The sequence below is a fragment of the Pelecanus crispus genome, chromosome 5 (assembly GCF_030463565.1).
Source record: "Pelecanus crispus isolate bPelCri1 chromosome 5, bPelCri1.pri, whole genome shotgun sequence".
NCBI classification, from domain to species: Eukaryota; Metazoa; Chordata; class Aves; order Pelecaniformes; family Pelecanidae; genus Pelecanus; species Pelecanus crispus.
In genome coordinates this window covers 77,431,057-77,457,599 of record NC_134647.1, presented here as the reverse complement: position 1 = coordinate 77,457,599, position 26,543 = coordinate 77,431,057, and the positions used below count along the sequence as shown (strand labels likewise).

The following is a 26,543-nucleotide window of genomic DNA, read 5'->3' as shown; positions in this document are numbered from 1 at the left end:
CTTTGGGGTTTATGTTTCATGTTTGGTTTTGGTTATTCAAATAACGTGCACTACACCTGCATCAGTTCACAATAAGTTTATTTTATGTGAAGAAAAGCTTGCCATTAATGAAAAATTTCAGTAGAAAACAGTACCTCCTGCTTTCAATCTAGATTACTCAAAAGTAGAAGCTTGTATTAGTGAAAACTTCAGTAGAAACAAATCTGTAGGAAACATGTTCTTGGCACATGAAGTAAAAGCTTTAAACACATTAAGTTTGAATAGAGTATTTACCATGCAGCCATGCTGGCAGAAAAGCCAGTTTGTAATGGCTGGTATTTGTCCCTCAAGACAGTAACATGGAAGACATTTAAACCTGCTTACATAACATTAATTGTATATAAATATGGTGTCACCATAATTGACAGTCTTTATTCAGGCCACCCATCTAGTTTAGCAGTTCTAAATAAGTAATAGGCACTTTGCCTTTCTGATTTCCCCTTTCACCCATCAGCCAGTCTGAATCCATGCCAGGGATACTGTACACTGTTATCACCTAAAAAACAGAAACACATTATTATAACCTTGCCTTGCCTGGAAAAAAATTACAGTCTACCTTCATGTGATTTCCAAGGCCTTAGAAGTGAGATTAACCAAGTTAAATAGAGCATTTAATATAAGCATCCATGGAACATAATCTAGTGCTCATAAAAATTATTTTACTGGCCCATAGAAAAGAATCAGATATAGTAGCATATTTTAAAGTCCCTTTCTACTGATGAAATTCTATTCATTACTGTTTCTTTTCTATTATTTCTTTATCTATAAATCTTGTAGGTCGCCATCAACTTTAACAGGCAATCTAAAAGAAAGTTCGTTGGATCTTCAAGTGCATGATAGAAAGACAGATGGTGTTGATGCCTTAATTGGTTCAGTGGTGGACTTGGTAATGTTAGGTTAATGGTTGGACTGGATGATCTTAAAGATATTTTCCAACCTAAAAGATTCTATGATTCTATGATGTACTACATCGCAACAAAAGGCCACAGCTTCTAAGTCACTGTCTAGATAAGAAAAAAGTCAAATACAAGTATTTAAGTAAAGCACATTTAAAAAAACCAAAAAGTCTGAAAACTTTTTTTGTGGATGCTCTTCTTCAGGGTTAAACTACAGTCACAATACTAGGTGGAACTCAGTTCCAGCACCCTGCTTCATTATCTGTCTCCACCTGCTCTGCATAGGCTCTGACTTAAGAGTGCAATTGAACTGGAACAGGAATAAACACAGCACTACCACCACCATCAAAATAAGAAGTGGCTGTATTTTCATATTCTTCCTAGACTGCAATATTTCATGTTTGAAAGACTAACTGTATTGATAACACTGCTAAAGGTGTGGTAAAAAGAAGACAGCTGAATTGCATCTTGATTGTCTAGCAAATGTTCTTGCAAGCTAAGCTGGTGTAACAAACGTTAAGTCTCCCTATAGAATATTAGGGTATATAGGCACAGGACAATGCTCTAAGAGTACTACTGACATTTAATTAAAAAAACCAACTACACAGACTTCTTGATGTAGCACATATTAACTGGCTAGTCACAAGCATTCTGATTTTACTTTTAAATGATCAAGGTACATAGAAAACTCTTACCTCATCTGCAAGTAGTGATAATTCACTGCTGTTTGCAGCATCGTAATCATAGAGAACTCTAGCTTTCCTGTTGCCACTTGATGACTTCAGTTCACTGATGCCTGAAGTAACTATTGAATTGCTTACTGAAGGCAATGAAGCAGAGGCTGAGGCCAGGACTGAGGGAGTAGAAACACTCTGCACAGGAGTTGAGGAAGACTGATTATTGTTAGAGAGGAAAGTAGATGGAAAGCTGTGGGAGAAGACAAAATGAAAAGCTTTCTGAGTGAATCAGTTCTACAGGGGGGCTTATACAAGCCTCCATGCCTAAATTAGCATTCTTGCTTTCATCAGCTACAGAATAAACACCAGCAGACAGCAGTAACAGAACAGCACTGATATTTGTATAAACCTAAATAAAGATACTTGTTCCTGACCTGCAGTATAAATCAAACCAATATGCTTTAAAAGAAATACTGCCACCTTAAAAAAACTTGATAATTGTCTTAAAAAAAAAAAAAAAAAGGCAAAACCAGGAAAGCACTGTTGGCCAGGCTTGATTCAGACTGTATTTTAATAAACATTTCTTTTGACAGCTCTGGCAGGGAAAGTAGCCTCCACCTCCTGTAGCTCATTCCTCAATTATGTGGCTACACAAAAGATTGTGCTGGTGAACCAGATGAGGGAAAAATAATGCAGGTTAAAAACACAGCCTCCCTCCAAAAGAAGCAAAAAAAACCCCCACAACTATTTTTTGTAATCTAAATCAGTTTGTTGATTCAGCTCACTGCATGCTGTAAACCAAAAATATTTGTTATACTAAAGATGAACTTAGATCATCTTAAGCCCCTCCTTTCTAAGTCAGGCTGCTGCTTGTTCTGTGCCAGCTGTAGTGTTTGCCAGACCCTTCCATGAAGTCAGTTCAACTCATTAACCTGCCTGGAGGAAAAAAAAAGGTAGGGAAAAAAAAGGTGTATAATCTTCTACTAAGTTAATGAGGCAAATCACAAAAAACTGTGATGAGAACCAGAGCAGATACAAGGGAAAGGACAGAATAACGTGGCTGAAAAGTGGAAAGACCAGAGAGGAGACCGAAGAAGCAAGAAATTTTGGGGCAATGGGGTAGGGGGAATGGGACAGCATGGGGGGCATTGATGAGCTGTGAGACTGGGTCACTGTCTGATGTCATTCTGCCCTACATCCTGGCATGCAGTTCCATGGCAGACTAAACTTCTTTATTTAGCAGCTGATGTAGTCATTCCTTGTCATCTTTGCCACCTTCCTTGTTCCAACACTCATCTGATCCTACCTCAAAAGCAGGTCAATGAAGGTTTTGAAAAGTGGCAGAGCTGATGCAGTGAAAAAGGGTCAGCAGGTAGGAATCAGACTGAGTCAGAATGACGTGGAGCTGTAGCTGCATTTCCTTCCATTCTTTTGACCAGTCTATACATCAACTAGTCAGTCAATTCCCACACATAACTTTCCTCATCGGTCCTTCTACAGCAATGCTTTATCATTAACATCGGGATGTGGATATATTACCACCACCCTTTTTTTTTTTTGCTTATTCTTTTGACATAATGAAGATCTATTCATATTGTGTATGAACCTGTCAGAAAACCCAGTCTCATCTCATCCTTTCCCACCTATGCTCCCCAGTTAAGTTCTTCTTGAAGATGCAGTTCAGGGGCAACTTTAACCATATAAATCAAGACCAGTATATTCCCACACCTATGTCTGCAGCATTGTTGGTGCTCATATAATCAAAAGAGGAGCTAGTTTAGGGAGCTGATGCAGGTGAAAACTGAATCTATCAATACAGTGACTAGTTTTTGGATTGTGTGGCCATGAACGTAGCTGGAATTAAGGCAGCTCAAATCTGTATCAGCTGTAGCAGTACTGCACGCAAGTTTACAGTTTCACACTATACTTAATCTGGTAAATTTACACTGCCACCAACCAGGGTGGACCCACTCCTCTACCCCTTTATCGCGCGAATGTTCATTCTCTGTCATTTGAGTCAGATCTAGCAATCTGTTGCTTTTGAGTTGATTCAACAATCTGATCTAACAAAAGTCATCAAGAAGATTGCTAACTTTCCATCAGAACAGCTTGTTAAACATGTTCACCCTGCAGTTATATCATCTGACTGAAGGCAAACAGCAGGAGTATATTGTGAAGGACAGAACTAGCCCCTTGACAGTTAGACCAAATTGCATATAAAACATTGGGTAGACTTTCAGGCAACTGTTCTGAGTTTAGTTAGCAGTTTACTACCATCAAAGGGAGGAAATTCCTCTTCCCCCTCTGGCTTACCTTGACCTCATTGATCATAAAGAACTGGTTCAACTCACCAAGAAGAGACTGCAACTCCGTATAGCTCCGAAGAGCTTTTTTTCTAGGTATATATATATATTTATATATTTATATATATATAAAACCCCACATTTTTCTAGGTATAACTCAGCTGTGCCTCACGATGTGTTTATTATTTGATTAGCTGGCAGAGGGATTTAATTTTAAATGACAATCAGCTGTTTCTCAATATTGCTAAATTAGTTTAGTTTACTGCTAAGCCTGTTCTCTGTTAACACAGTGTGCTGGTTTTGGCTGGGGTACAGTTAAGTTTCTTCATAGTAGCTAGGATGGGGCTATGGTCTGGATTTGTGCTGGAAACAGTGTTGGTAATACAGGGGCCCGTTCTCGTTCCTGCTGAGCAGTGCTCACACAGAGTCAAGGCCTTTTCTGCTCCTCACCCCACCCCAGCAGCGAGCAGGCTGGGGAGGCACAAGGATTTGGGAGGGGACACAGCTGGGACAGCTGACCCCAGCTGACCCAAGGGATATTCCACACCATACGACATCATGCTCAGCATATAGAGCTGGGGGAAGAAGAAGGAAGGGAGGGATGTTGGGAGCGATGGCGTTTGTCTTCCCAAGTAACCGTTACGCGTGATGGAGCCCTGCTCTCCTGGAGATGGCTGAACACCTGCCTGCCCATGGGGAGCAGGGAATGAATTCCTTGTTTTGCTTTGCTTGCATGAGTGGCTTTTGCTTTACCTATGAAACTGTCTTTATCTCAACCCACGAGTTTTCTCACTTTTACTCTTCTGATTCTCTCCCCCATCCCACCAGGGCAGGGGGAGCGAGCAAGAGGCTGTGTGGGGCTTAGTTGCCAGTTGGGGTTAAAGCACGACACACAGTAATTACCTGTAAATCACTCTGCTCAGTTCAAAGGGTCACTGGTTTGTACAGCTAGTGGAAAAGAAAGCCAAAGCTTTATAACCACTCTGTCAATCAGTAAAGCGTTAAGTCTCACTCTTTTTGCAAAGCCATATGTAGGCCTGTTACTGGAGAGCCTCAGCTGTACAGAGGCTGTCTGGGATTTTTTTTGGACACTGGAGTAGTAGGAGTTTCACAGCTTGTAGAGTAGGGGACTAGTAGTGGGTAATTTGAAAAAAATAATGATGCCAAAGCTTAGGCTTGGTTGTCAGGGAAGCTGAGAAAATTCAAAGCAAAAGCAGTTATCAGCAAGAAAAAACAAAAAGCAGGATATTTGAAATAGATTTGTTTAGTTCATTCTCGGGAACTACAGGAAAAAAAAAAGAGAAGAGAAATTGCTTTTAACCTGGGAGATTTGACTCTTTCAGCAGCCCCACAAGAGGGGGAGGCAGTAGAGGGATAAGCACCTGATACTGCCTTGAAGAGAAACATCCATAAAACCACATCTATTTATTTAAAGAGAACTGAGCACAAGTTTTCCCGCCACCTTCCCTGCAGCTGACTCTGGAGAGTACATCAGGAAAATCAGTGCTCAGCTTTGGAACCTGAAAAGTCTCAGTGTGAACCGGGTTAGGCTTTATGCCCTAGATTCTGACCCACATAAAACATATAACATGCACCTACTCTGAGAACCAGGTTTCTCTTTCAAGCAACCAACTATTCCATAGAGGTTGAAGACCTTTGGTTCACCAATGATCTCAAAACAAAAATAACCTCCTCAGAGCAAGCAGCATACAGCACAATGCCATTCTTAGATGTGTGAAAAGAGCATGTGTAACTCAGCACTATATAGCCCTTGTTAGCCAACAGAGCGCTGGCAAATACAACCAAAACCTAGTTGGGCTGCCTAAGCTATTTATTTGGGTCTCTATTGGCCTATGCGTAACATAGGAAGAACACTACACATATCCTGCTCATCTGTTTATTTAATGCAAGTGCTATGCACCATATGCCTATCAACTGAGGAACTCTTCCAAAACATGGAGTGCAGCTTGAGGCCCTGTCCCAGTGCTCTCCATTATAGTTTAGTGGGACGTCCGTGCACAAGGAAGGAAAGGCACACCCAAGATTTAATACTGTTACTCCATATAGGTAGAGAAACTTCATTTGGCTGTTTAAGGCACTTAGGTTTTTGCAAAGCTTCCATGCTTTTGGTCTTCCGGCAGTCACAGTAATCTTATCAAAAATACTAATCAGATCATAGCCACATAAAGATACATCCTTCTGTTTTCCTAAAGGCAGTATATTCTTCAAATATACTTTTTTATACCTGGTAGTAGTTTACATAAATTTTAAACAAAGACAGCTGTGACAGCTGTTCTGGACATGCTATACGTCCTAAAGCAAGATTTTTAAAGAGGCAGATGTTCTTCCTTAGGTTGAGGGTATTATGCCTAAAGCTTTCTGTTTGGTAAACGTACTAGGATAAGAGTACAGATTTTAAAAACATTCTCTCAAAATAGTTGTATAAATGTACTTCACTTAATTTCTAATTTAAGAGGCGCTTGTCCTTAATCCAGTAAATGTTTATTTTCAAGCTTTCAGTTCTACAACTTGCATTTATGTGCTACCAAATTTTATAGTTGAATACTTCTTTCAATGGAATGTAACTTCAAAGACGTAGCTTTTTTTAAAAATCACAGTTTAAAGGCTTTTTTTAAAGATTCTTTAAACTACCCATTCAAACAAACCAAGGGAAGGAAATCAAATGCCACAGGAAGTTGCAAGTCAGGAAAAGGACAGGACTCAAGAACACTTTTGTTTTTACTTCCTGGTCACGAAAAACAAACAGAGATACTTTGTAGAGACAGCTATTTAGAATAGACACTACTGTAAACTTCTAAGTACAGATAATCCTTCGATGCATATGCTCACCTAAATAACATGGTCTGGTACAACCCTAAGAAAGGCTGATTTGTGAAGAAGAATTAGAATAGGGAAACTTCATGAAAAGTAAGCATGTAGATCTCTTTGTATCACCACCAATCACAAAAAAAGGATTATGAGCACAAACTAATGTCAGCCAGTGTCTTCTGTTACTTTAAAAATGCTAAACCCAAGAAACAGTAAAACTGGACAAACTTCCTCATTCCACCGTGAGTGCTTTGGATTCCTGACTATAGATACTATGAAGTACGTTTCTGCCTAGATACAATATCTATGCTGGCAACTCACTTAACAGCAGAGAATGCTGTTTCATTGAAAATCAGGTAGTGCCCTGTAGCAAATGAGGTAACAGGAATTTATGGGCAGTACAAAAGCTTTTCCCACATTGCACAGCAGTTTTGTAGCACGAAGCATAAGACAACTGAATGATTACAAGTAAACATCTAGAAATTCTTTTTTGTGCCATTAAATGAGGTTACCACTGGCTCACCTTCCTCAACTACAAAATATACAAAATCTCAGTGAATCAACCCTCAAAAGGCATTAGTGCTGTGTGTAGGCTTAGGGAAGTAGTTGCACTGAGGTAATTACATATAAATTACCTGAGAACAGATATATTTCCTTTCAGTCCAGCATGCCTGTGTGTTCACCACTGTTATATCGGTGTAAGTTTTCCTACTATTCATAAGCACTTAGAAAAAAATGGGGTTTTTTTCTGAAGTTTTTACAGTGTTACTACCTTCCAAGTTGTTTCTGGAGATCCAACATATATTGGTAACATTGTGCATAATAGGTCATCTGAGCTTCAACAAAATCATTCAGACAGCGAAGATGATGTGCCTAGAATACAGCAAAGAATTCAAGTTTTTAGTCTGTAAAAGTACTATGCTGCATTAGAAAGACTGGTCTCCTAATCAGGTGCTAATGCCAATATTGGCACATAGGGATTTATACCACGTAGGCATAGTGCCTGGATTTACCAGGTAACTGGGATAAAATGTCACAAAAATTAACATATTTGAGCACAAAAAATATGTGCTGTACAAGCATTTACTTAAGCATTTAATTAATGCTTTACATAAGCATTTACTTATATTGTTTCCACAACAGAATCAGTATTTTAGCACATTTTTGTGGTTTCAACACTCAGTTGGTCTGATGAATGGGAAGTTGTGTTTAAAGGATAAAAATTAAAGTGCCTGCATTGTCAAGGTTAACAGGAAACTAAAGTTAAATTCAGTGGATACTAAACTAGAATTAAAAAATATAAAGACCCCACAGTTGTTCGATGCTTTAAGGCATTAAAGTGAAAACTTGTAGCCCAAAGTTCCCAAGGAGCTTACTGTAGTTATTTTTAGAAAGTGCCCTGATTTTGACACTCCCCTTCTACCCCGTCAGGGTACTCACATGTGTGCTGCTGATTCCTTCCAGCAGAAGTCTGGTAATCTCCGCTTGACGGTCAAATTCACTCTGAGTAATTCGTACTTCCTGTTCAGACTAAAAGTAAGGATGCACCTTAGGTATTTGTACAATGCACTCTATTACACCTTCCGACTGCAACAGTTCCATTTTATTCAGAGCTACTCATAGAAATGCCTTAACCACAAGCTTAGGTATTTGACACATGTACTTTTCTTTGCAGATCTTTACTAAGCAACACGAGTAATTGCATTTTGGGTTCAGAAATGGTCAGGCCCTGTATACACAACAAACAGCTTTATCATCAGACACATAGAGTCAATGCATGCAGAAGGAAGGCATTTTTCTGCCAGCATAGCAGTGGCAGCCAAGGACAATGTCATTTTTTTCCATACTTAAGTTAACTGGGCTCTGACCAAATAATTTAGGGTAAACCTCATATTATTTGGTCAGGTAACTGCACGGCAATCAGCCGTACATAAACTTTTGATGGTAAGTTTTAATGGGCTATTTCACAAATCAATGTCTCATACTGGCCACCAAGCTACTACAACTATTTCTGGAGCTTGTAATCGAGGTGTGTTTAAAAATAAATAAATCCAAACTATAGCAAATGTTCTAACTTCAATTAGAGTAAAATTTCTATTTAAATGATTGGATTTAAGTTTCGTATTTATTCCTTGTTACATATTGTTATCAGCAATTTTTACGTTCGTTAACAACGCTATAGCAGTTTTAAAGAACTCCCCTCCAGCACAAGCTGAAATTACTTCAGAGTATTTGTTTTGGGAAAAAAAAATGGACACTACTCAAAACACACAAATATATAAAAATATGTGTTGTAACATCTAAGATTTACTGTTCCAAGACAGAATGTCCTCAGCCTGGAATCTGGATTACCTTGCCTCGATGCTTATATGCGTTTAGTACCTTGTTTCTAAAAACAAACCGAAGGGCAAAAATCTGCGTGAAGACCCAAGATACAGCACTTACCGTTCCCAACAAAACTAAGGAAATATGTTTTCAGGAAACTTAATGAGGTGATACAGATAAAACATTGGGTTCAAAAGGATTTTATGTGTTTGCAAACATTCTGCTCTTGCATTCCACTAATGTTAATCAATACGAAAAGTCGCATGGAAGGATCTTAATCTCAGAAACGAGCACAGAAGAACGATGCAGTTACCCAAGAAATGTTTTTCATGTGAAGTCACTGCAGCTGGGAAGGCTTACACATTAATTAAACAGTGAGGAAGCAACTATAGACTACTGTGTGTTTCTTACTTAAAACTGAGATACCAGTGTCTGTATCAAGTTACAAACTAATTAGGTTTTCAAAGTTTGTTGAGGCAAGAATCTTTGCTTGGAATTTTCCTATTAAACCTGTATTAATATCAGTGAAATCCATCTGGCAGTCCCTGAGAGAAATGTAAGAACAAACAGGGGGAAAAAAGCAAATGTGATAGCCAAGAGGGGAAGAAAAGCACTCCCTTCTGTATCAGCAACATCTTAATTTCCTTAAAAAAAACCAGCAAAATCATAGGTAAACCATTTATCTGGAGATAAATAGTCTAGTCTTTTGCTTCTCTGAAGCTAATGTGTTTCTTTCTTCCCACCAGGTAAGTAAATCCAGGAGAACAGGAACTTATAAGAAGGGGAAATATCCATGAGAATAAAGTATTGTTGAAACAAACAGAATTAGCAAATCAACTACTTTCTTATAGAAAGGGCAAAGCAAGTAATGTGGTAACATGTGGTAACAGTACAGAGTGACTTTAAATACATTGCTTTACAAAAGCCCAGTGTGCTGGTTTTGTAGAGATTTACATAAACTGAATTATGTGATGATGTTTTTATTTGCCCGTCCCTATTTTCAGTACTACTAGGTGAACGATATGGACAGCATATCTACACCTTGTGGTAAACGTGGAACACAGCTGACTTTCAATCTGGGAAGCTTATGGCCTGATCACCTTTGTTTCTGACCAGAATGAAGAGCTCAAAATACAAGCCTAAACTTTCCAGTGACTGCCAGCTGCAGTCATATTTTGGGTTTAGAACAATTAGAAGGCCTCCGTGGGATCTCTCATGACAATCCCTCAAAGTGGTATTTGCTCCCCAAGTTCAGAATATGAACGCAGTTTCTGAATATTCAGAAGTTCATACCCCGCATTTCACATAAGAATACATGATCTCTCAGAAATACTGTGCAATCCTGCAGCTAAGGGGTAACACACAATCGTAAGAGCACAGGGAAGAAAATCACCTTCTTGATGCTGTTTTATTAGACACGCTATTAGTAAAACAGTGATAATGGATATACTCATGCTATCCAATATCGCAGGGCCTCCTTGCTTCTTTTGTAGTCAAAGACAGACAGGAGCAGCTCTTGATGCTCAAAACCAGTCTAACCTCAACGTGCTGAACACACGCTAAAAGCCTCTGCTCTTTCCCTTGACTACACCGGACACCTCAGAAGACTCCTAACAAGTTTATAAAGTAACATTGGTAACTACCCCCTGTGTTTTATAGTACAGTATTTAATATCCCCTAATTCCACATTTCAGTGGGGAAGTTAAGCTGAAGAAAGTTTGTCATTGACACCATGCAGATCTTTTGTCCCAACTCAAAAAACCCCCCTGTTATTGATCTAAAGATTACTGGACAGTCTGAAATCCTTATTGGGAAGCGTCTTAAATTGAAAACATCTACAAATCTCCTCCTCCTGCTTTCAGGCACAGAAGGACGGATTGCCTTCAGAAACCTGGATGAATTACCATTCCTCTGCCAGAACACGTGTGTTGTATTTTCTTCTCAACAGTCTCTGCTTTTTATATGCTTAATAAAAAAAGGGAACCTTGAATTACATAATTTATTCCAAGATTTAAAGCTTTTACTCTCCTTTATGCTATGGTTAAGCACTTTGTATTACTTCTTTTTCTCTCCTAGACACAATCCATTAGATTTCACTATCCTTAAAGTTCCTTGTCATTGTCTCTGAAAAAGCAAATTGTTTTATTCATCATTGTCTTATACCTTCAAGATTAGTTTTTGTTACCGCAGTACTGCTCCCCTGCCATCTTTTTCCCAAAACAGTACCAAGTACTCCAGCAGAAAGGTTGGCTGCTTCCAAATTGTTACTTTACTTAAATGGTAAAATAATTCTCACACTCTGGGATCAAAGTTGACCTAACCCTCCTTTCACAGTTCAATCTCTAAACTCCTTCTTCCTCCTAAACTCTCACCTTACACTCTACACATATACTCCCCCGTTTGCACCGTAACTCACAGAAAGTGAGAAAGTCTTCATTTGTTTTCTCTCAAAACCCCCACGATTTCACCCAAAGCTCCATATCCCAGCTAACAGCCACTCCCTACACCTCCCACAGCCGCCTATCTAGTCCCCCTTTAAAAACCATACTCCAAAGCCCCTGCCCTCCCACTACCCTTACTTTCTATCGCTACCCTTAATTTTTTATTTCCCCTCCTCCACAGAAATCCCCTAAGAAATTTCTTCTTACTTGTTAGCACAGCCTCTAACAGACTGTTCCCAACACTGCTTTGTCAGAGCCAGCAAGCCCAAGAACAGCCTTTTTCACAGCACGGGAGCAGCTACCTCCTACCACTCCGTTAGCTCTGACGAGTTTGTCCCTGTGCAAGAGATGGCATGACAAGAGAAGGCTGCAGCCCCCACCCCAGGGCTCATGCCGTATTTATGAACCAGCCTTCAGCCCAGGTGCAGTTTTCAGAAGTGCCTATCTCCTAATTTCAGTTGCACAGCATTCTCTAGTGACACTGAGGAGAAAGGCGAGGAACAAAAAAAAAACACCCCACCCCTTCAAAACAGAGTTTTCTCTAAGATTCTTGCATGCATTCCAGCATTTTAGTTCCTGTTCCATGTTCTGGGTAAAAGTTGAAGATCAGTGTTTTTCAGGACAGTTTAGATTACTGGACCCCACCCTTTCTGAAAATTTTCAAATAAGCTCATTCTTAATAGGTCACTTTCAACAGGATGCCATACCAGTAAATTTTGAGAGACAAGCCCTGTAGTTCTTTTTCTAGTGTATCTTGTCACATGAGAATCATATGGTACCAAGTGAGTTAGCCAGGAACAGCTTACTATAAAACAAGCCCCAGGCATTGTTTCACCACTGGAGTTTGAAAGGCCCTAAAGGGAACCAGTACCTTCTGGTGTGATGCACCGGGCTGCCAGCATGAGACTGAAATCAACAACATGCAATATCCTTTATTACATTAGACCAGCACAAGTTACAGTTTCAAAATTCTGCAATTTCTAAATCGTTTACTTACTTTTGTCACTTCCTCAGCCCATATCTAGTCAGCATTAAGGGGGGGGTGGGAGGGAATAAAAACATACAAACTTAGACATTGGTGGTACTTTAATACAGGATGCAACCATACTTCAGCTTTTAACTACTCTCCTGCCCTCAGAACTTCACAGGGATTTGAGGAGTGTTATAAGTTGGTTGCCCAAACCCCTTCACATACAATGGAACTACAATGAGTAAGGATAGCACTACATCTGTGAAATAAAGTAGATACTGAGGACTGTATGACTTCTGGAATTTACATGTTGCTATTTAAAACAAGCTATTACAACATAAGACATAACTACTTAGAAAATGACATGAATTGGACAAACTACATCACCTCATGGAGGAATTTAAGTTACCTTAATATGTTAAAATACTGGAAAACTATGGAAAGCTATTCTCATTTTAACACCACATTAAGTAAAGACTGAAACAGACAAATGAATGATTCCTCTTGCTAATTCCATTACCGGTTTCCTACTTCACAAGCATTTTTATTGAAACCTAAATTTAATTAAAAATGCTACAGAGGTCTCTCAAACTGAGTATTAAAGCAGTAGCGAGTAGTACAGCAAAATCATAGAACTGCAAGGAATTTACTCTGAAAGTTAATTACTTCAGCTTGCTGTTCCAATTCCCTCTTGCAATGCAGTTCTTTAACCTTCATTTTCTGCAGTTGTAAGATGATGGCACAATCAGGACTTCGATAGGAAGAATGTGCATAAAGGTTGCAGAAGCAAGTTGTAACAAACAAGTTTATTTGTTCTTTTATCTGATCATGACTGAGAAATCTGAAACACTAATTCAGATCAGACCCACTATGCTGTGCAGATCCAAGACCCACACCAGGACAGGCTGAACAGCACAGTCTATGTTGTACATAATTAATTAACCCCTTCCTTTTCCACTTTCACAGTGACGGTGCTAAAACCAGCTGCATTAATGAGTCCTTGCAACAAGTTTAGGATATACTGTACTCTAAGTTAAGACATTAATTTATGTTACATTATTGAGTTTCAGTTATTTGTAAAACATTGCTTGAAGGGAATAATTTCTACATATTCCTGGCTATTTCACATAATTCACTCCTACTCATATTAAAAAAAAATTAGGAAAATGAAATAATTCTTTTCCCTCCAATGGGTGAAATTAATTTCAGAAGTGATAAAAAAAATCAACTCCTTTGCACCTTAACTTTCCTTTCGTAAACTCACAGAAATTAGAATACTGCGCACTTTGGATTATCAGAGATATTCCGATAAAAACAACATCTAATGCTGTACTGACATACGTGTATTTAGTACACTATACCAATCCAGTTTGGAATGGAAAACATCTGAAACAAGACCAAATGAGCTGGATAGCAAGAGGAAACATTTGATAGGAAAATGAATGAACACAGAAGGCCAACAAACCTTTAGCCATTTTACATGCAGCAAGTTGAGCACGTAAGAGACATTTACCATAATGTTATTCTCTTCAGGCTGAGAGGTGTTTAGTTGCTTAAGTGCATAGATAAAAGACAAGAGCAAGTTACAACACTGTGAATATAGCAGGTGAACAGATTACTGGCACAAAGCACTGTAAGCTTAAGTTAAGCAAGACTGTGAACTGAATATAGATAAATAAAACTGTTTAGATTTCTGTTTTAAATACTGATCTCAGCTACTTTGGTTGTACAGTAAACATGTGAGAATGTAATTTCATCAAATATTAAATATTTTTATAACAGGGAAAAAATAATCAAATGTAGGTGCAATTTATTACTTTAGCCTGTCAAAGACAGCAGTGAAACACAAGAGTTTGCATCATAACTCAATACACTTTGCTAACCTATCAGTTCAGCACCATGTCAGATATCTTCCTTCACAAATAAGTGAGCCAGCAGAACATGAACCATTTGCGTCACACCTATATCTAGGTTAGTCTTCACTTCTATATTGCAGAGGATAAAGTAGAGATGCAATTTTTTCACTTCTCTGGGAATTCTACAATCCATTACTTCTTAAATATGCACACTGCTGTTAAAATGTAATTAAAATTGAAGTATTGGCAAGGTAGTGAAGTAACAGGCCTAAAGTTTCATGCTCTACCAGCACTAAATTATTTGTGAATAAAACTCTGTATTACTTGCTATATGAATATTTAAGACTGGCCAAGTAGTAGCAGCAGCAACTGGCAATACTTTTGTCCAAGCACCAAGCTCTGGATGATTACACTGTTCATGGAACTAAAACTCAAGTATAGAGCCTTTCTTTTAATAGTAAGCTTAAGGGGAACAATTTCCTTATGTTCTTTCTATTGCTTTAGAAAGTGACATATATACCTGCTACCACACCACAGGGAAGTTAATAACCAAAATACTTTTTCTGGGTTTTTTTTGGAAACTTAACTGAACAAATCCAAGCAAAGGAATACTACCCATTTCTTCCAAATTCCACTACTAGCTGACTAAAATCCTTCTCTGCTCTCCATTGTTAGTCTTACAAATTAAGAAAGTTTGACAAGTAGAGAAGTACCTTTTGGCATAAAATTTACATAATATAAGGGGAAATGCATGCATGGACATAAGAAATGAAGACAATTTAAATACACAGGGACCATGTGCATGACATGGAGATTGAGACACGGAAGCAGAACTGTCAGGTAGAGATTATGTTGGTTTTTAGAAGGATCACCATCCCAAAGATGTGAGGTGCGTCATCTACGAAGCTCAGTCTCAGAGACAACACTTCTAAGATCTTTCAGGACAGTGATCCATTTGGAAAAGCCAGCAAAATCTGACAGTCCCGCTTCTGCCTCTTCATCATGTACACAGTCCAGGTGTATTTAAATTGCCTGTATGCCTTCAGCATCTGTGTGCATGACCCCTACCGCATTAAGCCTTATGGGAAAAATCACTTCACTATCCATGATTAACTGCTGCACTTTTAGGAATGCAGTCAAAAGATAGCTATGAAAATACTATAAGCATACCCTGCTGAAATTGCATACATTCAATTATCTATTCCTCCATTTACAGGCATTTTAAGAGTTTAAAATTAAAATTTTAATCTTGAACAAGCATTTCCTGAGGGCATAAGAATGGTTAAGAAATGAGAGTTTGACAGTCTCACCTTGTTTGGTGGTGTGAAGTAGTAAACAATATAGAAAGAGTAAACTACAAATATTTTTGATATGGAGAAGTTAAGTCCAGATAGGTTCATCAGCTGGAAATAATTATACATATGCTTCAACACTTGTAGCAATTCAAATGCCAAAACTTGACCTCTGAATGATTTGTGTTTACAACCATCTTGGCAGATTGTAGCAAGTCATTTTTGGCAGTACAGGCTCATCTAGTATAGAACATGGGGAGAATATTTACTTGGTTCAAGTTAAGTTCAACTTGATGGAATATCTAAAAATAGAAGACTAACACCTTGATCAGCAATTTGCTTTCTTTTCCTTGTGTACCAAGGCATTTCTTACAAAGTATCTAGAAAAATAGTGAGGGTAAGCAGCTAGGACTGGAAACATAACCAAGCAGTCAAGTTTATAAATATAGATCAATAAGTTTGAAAGTTATGGACAAATTAAAAAAAAAAAAAAAATCAATCTACTTACTGCAGCTCGAGCTTCTGCAACTTTTGCCTTCTTCAATCTGGTTTTTGCTGCATCCAAATCTAGTCTTTTATTTTGTAATAGTTTACGTTCTTTCTGAAAACGAGTTAGGTTTGTTTGTGAGAATAGGTACACATACTCAAAAGCAAAAGCCTGTCTACTTGGAAATTTTTTTTAACGAAGTATCACATACAAAAAGGTTCTTCAGTTGAACAGAGAGGCAGAATTAGATGTTAGTTATTCTCACACATTTTATGTTCACAATATGTACTTTTAATAGAACAATAGTCATAAAAAGCAAGTTTTCAGGATTATTTTGATTTTACCTGGTCAAAAGGAAGAAAAATACACCAACGGCACAAATTCTACCTGACTTTTTCTACATTAGTTTGGGGAAAGCAATAATGCACAATTATCTAGAACTTTATTTTGAAGATCTACAGTTACAATTGTTGTGAAATGCTGAAGAATGCACAATTCAACTTACAGTAATAGTTTTGTAGTCTCCTTCAATAAAGTTTCTTAGGGGAGTGAGAAAGTTTATAGCAGAAGTTTGAATTAGTTCTCTGTCTGCTGTCCCAATTCGCTTTTGTGTTTCTCCACATTTAATGAGTGCATTTCCTGCAAAGTTAAAAAATAAAATGTTAGTTTCATAGCAATTCAGGCAGGTGGTTAACAAAACAAGTTTCTACAAGCAGGAAAGTTTAGGCCAGCAGTTTGAAATATAATCCAATGCCATTGCAAGGGCTTTCAAAGGAAATCCAAATCAGCTACCAAAAAAACCACCCCAAGAAAACCCCACCAAACCAAATAAACCCCCCACACACCCCCAAAAAACCCACCATCCAAACCAAACAAACCCACACACCAAATCAAACCATTTTTATTAATAACAATGAGAACAGATACAGCATTGTAGAAGTGACACTAACTATGACAACTCCATTGTGATCACCTATTTTATAGCTGGATATCACACCTAATTATTTTAATCCGACAACCTCCTTCCCTTATACCACACTTTTGTTTAAATCAGGCGTAGTTGGTACCAAGGAAAAAGCTCACTTAACTACTGGAAAATCATGTGCTTTTCCCCGCCCCCATCAACTCCAACTTCTGAATACACATTTGTACATTAACTGAACAATACTTGGAAATTTTGTTGTGAGTTACGTATTGAAACTGAAGTTAGTGTATCAAGAATACAGTTGTGTTTCAACAGACTGACATGGCTGCATTAGAAAAGACAGTAAGTTTTCAGAGAACTAAAATATTTTGTGATACCACATGAAAGCTAACAGTGTATCTACCTTCATGCTAATAGTTTGTTACTTGCCTGAATTCTAAAAATTCTGCAAGTTAAGGGACAGTGTGCCTGTAAGTACCACTCTGATGTTAAAAAGCAAGACTTGAGGCTGATGATCAGAAGGAAGGCCGCAGATAACGGCATAAAACCATGTGGAAGTAAGAGGAATAAAGCTTGCCATTACTGATTTTGTATCCATAAGTCTTCTGTAAAACATTTACTTTTTTTTTTTTTTTTTGGTGTATAGAATCATAGAATCGTTTAGGTTGGAAAAGACCTTTAAGATCATCCAGTCCAACCATTAACCTAACATTACCAAGTCCACCACTAAACCAATTAAGGGTAGAGTAGCAATTTCTTGTTTCCTGGCTTGGTGGCTGGGCTATTTATAATGAAAGTAAAAACTAGGAATCATTAAGATTGGAAAGGACCTCTAAGATCATCAGTCCAATCATCAACCCAACACCACCATGCCCACTAAACCATGCCCCAGAGTGCCACGTCTTACTTTCCTTCTTTTGAAAAGGAGCCCCATTATTTCCAGATATAAAGAACTCATTCCTCCCAGAACAAAAGTTTTCCCTCCCACTGCAATTTTGAAGAAAGCAACTGAAGAGAGCTATCACACTTTGATTGCAGACTATATTATATATACAGACACCTATGCATTTCAGTTGGTTAAGTTAAATTAACAGCTAAATCTGTTATCAGCAACTTTAAGAGTTGTAGAGAACACTAGAATTAGGCTTCATAATTAATGCCAGTGTAAAAACATTAGATATAACACCCCCAACCCTCCTGTCATAGGTATATAAATTTGCTGGAGAAGGAAGAAAATTTAGATTATGTTCTACACTCTCATTTTCAGCAAAATATTATATATTAAGAAAAGCAGGAATACTGTAAAGTTAGAGAGGCTTCTTACTAAAGAAGTTAATTTTGTATAACATTTTTGCTCCACACCATAAATAAAATGTGTAAGTGTTGTCAGATGTGCAAATGTGTTCCTTTAAGGAGGAAGCTAAATCCCAGAATTATTTATTCTGGTAAGAAAATTATCCATCCACAAAGACTGTTATCATTCCAACAGCAGGTTCTATTTTAGATTTGGATAGAAACTTCATCACTGATCTCCTAATGCTCAAAGTTATACAGCAGGTCATCTCAAAGTGATATAAAAGTCATTGAACTGTTTTATCTAGAGGAAGACAAGAAATATCACTTTACATTGTTAAGAAAAACTGGATCTGTGCATTTTGACCAGCCGGGTTAGCTCAGTTGGTTAGAGTGTGGTGCTAATAATGCCAAGTTCACAGGTTCAATCCCTGCTCACTGCAGGGGGGTTGGGCTAGATGATCTCTCAAGGTTCCTTCCAACCCAAAGCATTCTATGATTTTTGCCCCCCCCCCCCCCCCCCCCCCCCTATTTCTGCAACACAATACATTTTTAGCTACTACTTACCATAGGCTGTTCCTGGGCCAAATTCATTTCCAGCATCAATCATATACTGGCCTAGTAACTCTGGATTATTCATGCGACTTGGTGCTTTGCGATCCAGCTTCTCATAGACAAATTCTTCTATTCTGGCATCTAAAAAAATGTTTATTTGAAATTATTACTATCATTCAAAACACAAGTTAGAAATAGAAACAAACAAACAAAAAAAGGTAAAAGAAAAAAGAATTTCCAAATCTGGACATTAAACTCAACATTAAGTGAACAACATTAAGCTGAAGATACTGTTCTTGGAAACTGACTGTATTCCATGTTTGCCATGCTATGTTGAAGTGTTTCTTACAGCCATCTGTGAAAGTGAAAAATTATACTTTTCCTCTCCCTACTATCAGCACATTTATACAGTTTTTCAAAGTTTTGTCCAGAAGTCTTCATTGTAAGAGCATAATAGAACACTTCTCCTTAACAAAACCAGTCTTTTTTTTCCCCCTCCAGGAAAAAAATGTGAGAATTGTTCATTAGAGTTAGCAGTATAGGAATTAAGTTCAACAGCTACTGTAGGTTCCCTAATAAGACATTTTGAAAGTTTGGTAGCCCCAGAAAATGTATCCTCTCTTTCCCACTCCCTCTGCTTCCTTGAAATGCTCTGAAACAAACCACTGAAGATATCAGAAAGTGTTTCATTTTGTATTCCCATCTTTCCTTAGTTTGAGCAAGAAAATTATCAAAAAGACTTGTCGTGACTATACAATCATTAATACCCAGCTATCATAATATTAAGCCACAGTATGCCTCTTAGGTGAAAAAGCCTCAGACATAAACAGGGACACTGTTAATTACAATAGCAAACTCCTCAGGTACAACACCTGACTTCTCTGACCACTTGTTTTGGCTTCATAATTAGCTCACTTTATTTATGGAGTCAGTATGAACTAATTTCAGCCTGCAACAGTACAGACAGCCACAAAGCAGCTCTCCAATGAACAAACCTGCCACCGCTTTGATGCAACCAAAAATAATACTATTAATTAGACAACTTTCATCAGCACTGGATTAAATAACCACTCTCTCATGAAGGCCACAAAAATTAACCTGACACAGACAAATGTGGGTACCAGTGCATTCCCTGGCACCAAGGGTGAACCAAAAATAATCCAAATTCATTGTTTTTTCTTTACTCTATCCATAATATTTATTTTTGACTAAGTGACAAAAGAACTGCAAAGTAATCTAAAATTATTGGACTATTACATGGGTCTGACCTAAAGGTACAGTTAAAAATGTGATTGAAGGTTGTTCTTCCTCCCCCAGACAGGGCGACTCCATCAACAACCAAAAGCAGCTCTCTACAGCATGTGATAGTTCTCCCAAGTAGGCTGCCAGACAGCTGAAGTTACATTCACAGACAAAGACCGCTGCTTAACGCTGAGTATTTTTAGCCATCAGAAAAATGACTGGTCAGCATAACTGATATTACCATGTACTATCCTTCTACTGAATCTTCCTCATGCAGTTCTACCAGCCTACAGATAATTATTCAATATTCTACAATGACAAGTTTCTGAAAAAGTCAATACATATTGCAAATAGTGAATTAAATGAACAAGATGACTATTTCCTAGACAATAGCAGAAATTTGAGCTGGAATATTCTGTAAATTCTATTGCATCCTTCCCACAGGATTACTTGTCTTGGGTTTTATGTCTTTTTTAAATACTGCTTTTATGCAACTAAAGGATGCAACAGACTTCCAAAATAATACTTCAAGGATCAGCATTATGAAGAATTTATCTATTTGGCATTCGAGAAGTGCTATCAGCATGTAATTTACCTGTACTAATAAATCCTAACTCAGTATGTCACTACAAGGAGAATATTTATGTTTTCAGTGCAGAGTTATTAGCGGTATTATAATTTTATCATTCAAGCAAACCTAAAGGAGGTTTAGGGGTTTTTTTTTTGGTAATAGTAGTTTGCCCAGTGGCTAGCGACCAGGTCTTGACTTGATCTATACACTAAGCAAATTCCTATAGCTGCCAACTCCAGTACAACTGCTACAAATGGCATAGATAACTGTAGGATGTGAGTCTGAAAGAGATATCCTCAACATTACTACTCATAGCAGAAATTTTGGAAACAAATAAGATTAACACCAGAAAACTACATTTCTTCTATCTATATTTTTTCTCTTATTGTTACAGTAAGAGATTCACCAGTGATGAAAGCATATTTGAAACTCTATTGTATTGCCTAAGTATGGTGTATAAAATGCTGGCAAATGATAAAGATTCAGCATCTGGAGAAAATCATTCTTTAGTAAAAGAACCATTCAAGACAGGCATTTCAGTTCATCTTGCCTGCTTCAAGCTGAATTGTATTGTGCAGACAGTTTATAGTAATGAAATTTCTTGAGCTGCTCCGTCTACTCCATGAAGAACTTCAGAGTTCTTACAGCTACCTAAGAGTTCTGGAATTAGAGTGGGAAAATCAATTAAATGGGAAACAACTCAAAACCCAGTCAACCTGAGACGGACCAGAGTATGGAACTCATGCTAGAGTTTAAAGAGCTCTGGCTAAAGCTTTTCCCATTTGAAGGGTTAAAGAAGTACCAGCAATTGGTACAGTGTCCCTCATTCTGAGTAGCTCTCCAAAATATGCTTTCCCTAACTCCAGCCTTCAAATTTTAAAACTGCTATATTTAGTCATAACTTATGCAATACCTATTGCAGTAAACATTTACATTGGCAAATCTATTAATTCAAACATTACAAACAAGAACTTGAAGGGGTCCTTACTTGGATTTGGCTGCAATAATACTTCTGTTTGTTTCATTATTTTTTCTGTCCATAATTTAGTGCATTCTGCTTTGCTGAGAAGGTTCTCCAGGTGAGCATCCAGTTCAGTCTTCTCTGCTTGACCAAGCTTTTCTTCCGTGAACTATGAGTTAGTCAAACAGGTTGAAAATAGTTAGTTCACAGAAATAATTTCCCAGGACAAGTTTAAGACAGTAACTATTCACTCATATTAGTTGCAGATCATGTTCTCAAAAATATAATCATTATCCAGTCATCAGTAAAAACCTAAAGATGAATTTGGAAGTTAAGTTCAACAACACACCCTTACTATCAGGGGAAAAAAAAAAAAAAAAGGTGGGAGGGTGTTAATCAGACCAAGGTGAGGAAGGTAATTTACAACATTATGAAGAAATCCTCTGCTCTAGGTACTGAGAGTTCTCACTTGAAGCATTTTGTCCAATTTCACCATAGTGCTCCTTGAAACGTGAGCCAAAAGGAAAGAAAGTCCAGAGGTAACAAAAGCAATTAAAAGATTACTTCAGTCTTGTGTATTTTCTAATGAAGTTTGTCCCTTCTCCCACAGTAAAACCTGAAGACGCAACAGATTCTCATTGCAGCTACCTTTAATGCGTTTAAAAAAATGTCATCCTGTCCACAGCAAACAGGACAAAAAGTAGCGAGTTTAAACTTCGGCATGAAGATTTAAATTAGAATTAGACATTAGAGAAAGCTTTTAAAGACAAGGATTAAAAGCTAAAATAGACTTCCCTGGGAAGTTGTGGATTTTTTTTTTGGGGGGGGGGGGGGGGGGGGCATCGTCTTGCTTGTTAGAATAGGACAAATGAATGTTTGATGAACTGTTTAGATGTAACTGATCTTGTTACACCTTACAGAAACAGCCAGATGACCTCTGCTGTTCTCTTCCAAGCTGTGTTTTCAGTGACAATGAAATACAATGTAACTCCATTTAGCTAAATAAATCCAGCAGACAATTCATTTCACTTGGTATTAAATTCAAGCCAACTCTTATTAATCCACAGGCAGCTTGTACTTCAATCCCAGTTCTCTGGGAAAGGGGGAAGCCACGCGTTTCACACCAGGCAACCAAGCAAAACCGGAACCGAGGGTTATGCCTGCCTCTCTTCAGAGCAGTATTTCCTCATGACAGCGATGACCTCATCACTCAGCCTCTTCAGTCAGGCATTTTCAGAAGAACCTGGCTTATGATTAAATCCCTAACGAGCTTACCAATTAAGAACATAATAGGACTGGAAGCATTTTTGACTGTCAAACTTCATTCTTACCAAGTTCTTTGGTGGGATACTTAAACTTGCAGTAAGAAACAAGAGTACAATACATGTAAATTGCATCATCCAAGTTTGTTTTCATTTCCATCACACGTAGAATAAAACCAACTTTGACAGCATGCACATCTAAAATGTAGATAAATGCTGTGGCATTTGCATTTCTACATAAAAGCAAACTGCCTTCATGAGAAAGTTCAGTTGCAGCATAGGGAAGAATGGAATTTATGGATGTATTACTAACACTGTTTATAAGGCTCTTTAAAAAGACGTCAGGTACTGTAAGTTGTTCTCAAAAACTTCATATAGACTCATCATAATACAATATTAATGGTTTTGAAATTATTTTTTACTGATTGCAGAGAAGAGTATTTGTATATAAAATGGGCTTTCCTCTCAATATTTCCATAAATCTTCTCAGCAGTACGAAGATTGCTTAGTGAAGATCACAATGTTAGGTTTCACATATACATTTAAAGGAAAAAGTTAATTTCAGCAATACTGAGCAGCGTGGTAAAGAGTAGTTTGACAGGAGTATGGTTTCCAGCATCAATGTAATGCAACAATGCTGCCGCTCTGATTTCCCATCTCAGTTACCCTGAAATCTAAATTTTAATTGGTCTTTCTGTGTCACGTCCTTTTTCAGACATTACTCCATCCCTTAAGGATAAGAACAAAATAAGGAAGGTGATGCTACGAATGAAGAATTTTTCTTCTGCTTAGAAAAACTGTTCCAAGATAAGCAGATACTAATGATTTTCTACTTTGATTAGAGCTCTAAAAGTTTTGTTTTCCTTTTTATTAAAGCTTAAAACACATCATACAGAGATACTTAATGTAAGTGCTTGCTGGAACAAATCATATCAGTAAGCCATCTAATGCATACGTCTATCTTTATTAAATTCAAAATATATACACAAGTTGCCTGAGTGTAACCGGCTCACGCAGAAGGCAATTGTACTGTTCTGTATACAACCAGGTTATCACAGCCCAACTGACATTTCCAGTTTACACTGCAAAATTACTAGAAGGAGAAATTACACTAAGATAAGCCTCTAACTTCAGGTAGAAGTCACGAACAATAAAAGTGTTTCTGCTACCCAAGAGTACAAGCCCAGCTCATTCCTGACCGCTACACAGGCAGCTTGTCGATCACAGAGCCTGGCAAGAGGAAGGACTCACATTCCTATTACTACACTCTATGGCATTATTTATTTCACCTCAAATACCACTAACTGTAACTATTTGCTACTTTGTTCCACAAATTGCAACTACTGCAAGACTTACTGAGAATGACTCCTTCAAAGCATTTTCTGCCTGCCAGAAGGAAGGGTAGATTTTGGATGAAGATGGCCAGTAGGCCTGATTTTTCTGTAGATCACTAACTAGAATATGACAGTCTGAACACTGTATAATCTCATCCACAGAAGGAACAGGTTTCCTAGAACACGAATATCAGGTGGTTTGGGGTAAAACAGCCCCAATCCCCTTGCAACAGAACAGTCTGATAAGCCGGTGAAACACTAACAAGATGTTCACCATCTTGTAGAACAGCTGAAGTAGAGTCAAAATGGAAATTTTAAGTGGTTTTCCTACATACCATTTTATGCTGCTGAACTGTTTCATAGGGTTTGGGGGATGTGTGTGTGTTTGTTTCTAATAACCCAAAGCAATTAGTGTCACGTCATACCACGTCATCCAACGATGCCTGAACGTAAGAGTATATCAATCAAACTCAATATACAGAACTGTAATTTTTACTGGAGGACACAAAATCTACACTCAGATGATATTAAAAAAAATCCACAAAATTATGACCCCTTAATATTATCTGTAGGCCTTACATGGTAACTTAATACAAAAACAGGGGAAGCAACAGTAGCACACAGAACATGGGTTACTCAGATTATAAGAACATGTTAAGGATTTGCTCTGCCCCTCAACGGCTTCGTTAAACTTCTCGTTTTACAGGAAAATGGCAGCGGGTAGAGCAAAATTATTACTTCCACATTTCCACTGAATTTTAGTTTATATTAAGCATGTAACTAATGTAGCTATTCAGATGTAAACCAACAATGCAGGTAGAGCATACTGGAGTAAAACACAGTTCCCAATACCTTTAAACTGTGACTGCAGAAACCACTAGATTTAGCGCAATAAGCTGGTTTTCATGTAAAAAGTCAAGATAAGAGAGCCAAAAATCACAATGTCCTATCACAGGACCTTACAAGGAAGGGTGAACAGCATCTCTCTTTTTTCCTTGTCCAGCAAGAAAAGGGAAAGGGGTGGAGGCTGGAAAGGAAGAGGTGGTCTGGGAAACATGTAGACCTGGAAGAAGCCGGGGGAGGGGGGCGGATGGAAAGACCTCCATCACAATGAGAAGCCACAAGGGCTGCTTTAAGTTCATTTACGCTCGAACAACAACGTTTGCTGATGAGTTTGCACTTTCAGAGCCCTGCTGTGCTGCTGATCATTGGTTCTGCTTGAATATTGAGATTTAGGGCAATACATCAGACCGATCGCATCGGATAACAACTTTATTCACGTTCCAAACCTGACTGCGACCCAGGGAGAACTCATGGGAAACCAAAGTGGATTACTACGCACTGCTTGGATGTCCACCTCCCGACAGGAAATCCGTTCAGGTTTGATTATATAAAGAAAGGGGATTACGGCTCAAGACAACAGCCAAGGAACAAAGGCCAATTACAGTGCCCTTAGCGTGAAGAAAGGGGAAGACCGGTTCAGAAACAATGGGCTATCAAACAAGCTTAGAAACGATACTAAAGCGAAAAAAAAAACCAAACCAAAAAGCCGAAGCAGGCAGACACTTTCAAGTGCCACAGCAGAGCTCGAATTTTACCGAGCAGGCAGCGGGATGCATTTTTAGCAGCCAGTAAAAACACCAGCTTATGCCAGGCTAGGGGCACCTTTGTCCTTTTCAGAGGTAAATTCCGAGCGCATCTCCCCGCAGCTGATGCCTCACCTCGACCCCCCCGGCCCAGGCGCCTTCTCCCCTCTTGGCCCGTCCTGACCTTGGGCTGCCTCAGCCTCCCCCCGCCACCCCCGAGGCCGCCAGCTCCGCACCCAGCCCGGACGAAATCCCCGGCTCCTGCCAAGCCCGGGGCTAGCAGGGGGCCGCGGGGGAAGGAGCTGGCCGGAGGCGGAGGCACCGCACAGCAGCACGGCGCTGCCCGGCCAAGGCCACACGTCCGGGCTCGCCGCTCGCCAGCGCGGCCGGGCCTGGCGCTCCCTCGGAGCTGGAAGCCCGCGGCGGGCCCAGCCGCCGGCCCAGGCCCCTCTCCCGCGGCCCGGGGCGGAGCCGAGCTCCCCGGCCAACGCCCCGCGCCGGGCCCGGCGGCGGCCCCGCGGAACCAGCCGGCGGCCTCGCCCACCTCCCTCAGCCGGGGCCGCGGCGGCGAAGCCCAGCGGAGGCCCCCGCAGAGGCGGGCGGGGCGTACCTGCACGGCGCGGCTGAGGAAGGTGCCCGCGTCGGCCGCCAGCTTCTTCACATTGAAGTCCATGATGTTCATCTTCGGCGGGGGGGGTT

The 26,543-nt window shown here is 39.0% G+C and overlaps 1 protein-coding gene across 6 annotated transcripts; it reads right to left on the bottom strand.

Annotated features, from left to right (window-relative positions):
- Window positions 1-107: 107 nt before the first annotated feature.
- On the bottom strand, window positions 108-26,543 carry SH3GLB1 (SH3 domain containing GRB2 like, endophilin B1). 6 transcript variants are annotated; one of them, XM_075710265.1, is made up of 11 exons: window positions 26,455-26,543; window positions 21,690-21,831; window positions 18,901-19,029; window positions 16,621-16,754; window positions 16,137-16,229; window positions 13,946-14,032; window positions 12,508-12,531; window positions 8,185-8,274; window positions 7,517-7,617; window positions 1,631-1,862; window positions 108-535 (listed from the first exon to the last, which is right to left on the bottom strand). In XM_075710265.1, the coding sequence occupies exons 1-11, from the start codon at window positions 26,524-26,526 to the stop codon at window positions 428-430; spliced, it is 1,212 nt and encodes a 403-aa protein (XP_075566380.1). In that variant the 5' UTR covers window positions 26,527-26,543; the 3' UTR covers window positions 108-427. The 6 variants fall into 6 exon arrangements, with proteins under 6 accessions (XP_075566380.1, XP_075566382.1, XP_075566381.1 ...); XM_075710267.1 differs by having other exon boundaries at window positions 13,994-14,032; XM_075710266.1 differs by lacking the exon at window positions 12,508-12,531.

Bases quoted from the DNA above. Each gene is read 5' to 3' on its own strand.
- SH3GLB1 (XM_075710265.1), bottom strand. From the start codon at position 26,526: ATGAACATCATGGACTTCAATGTGAAGAAGCTGGCGGCCGACGCGGGC. The intron at 19,030-21,689 runs GTAAGGACCCCT...ACATTTTTTTAG, and splicing joins ATTATTGCAGCCAAATCCAA to ATGCCAGAATAGAAGAATTT. The intron at 7,618-8,184 runs GTGAGTACCCTG...GCTGTATTCTAG, and splicing joins AAGGAATCAGCAGCACACAT to GCACATCATCTTCGCTGTCT.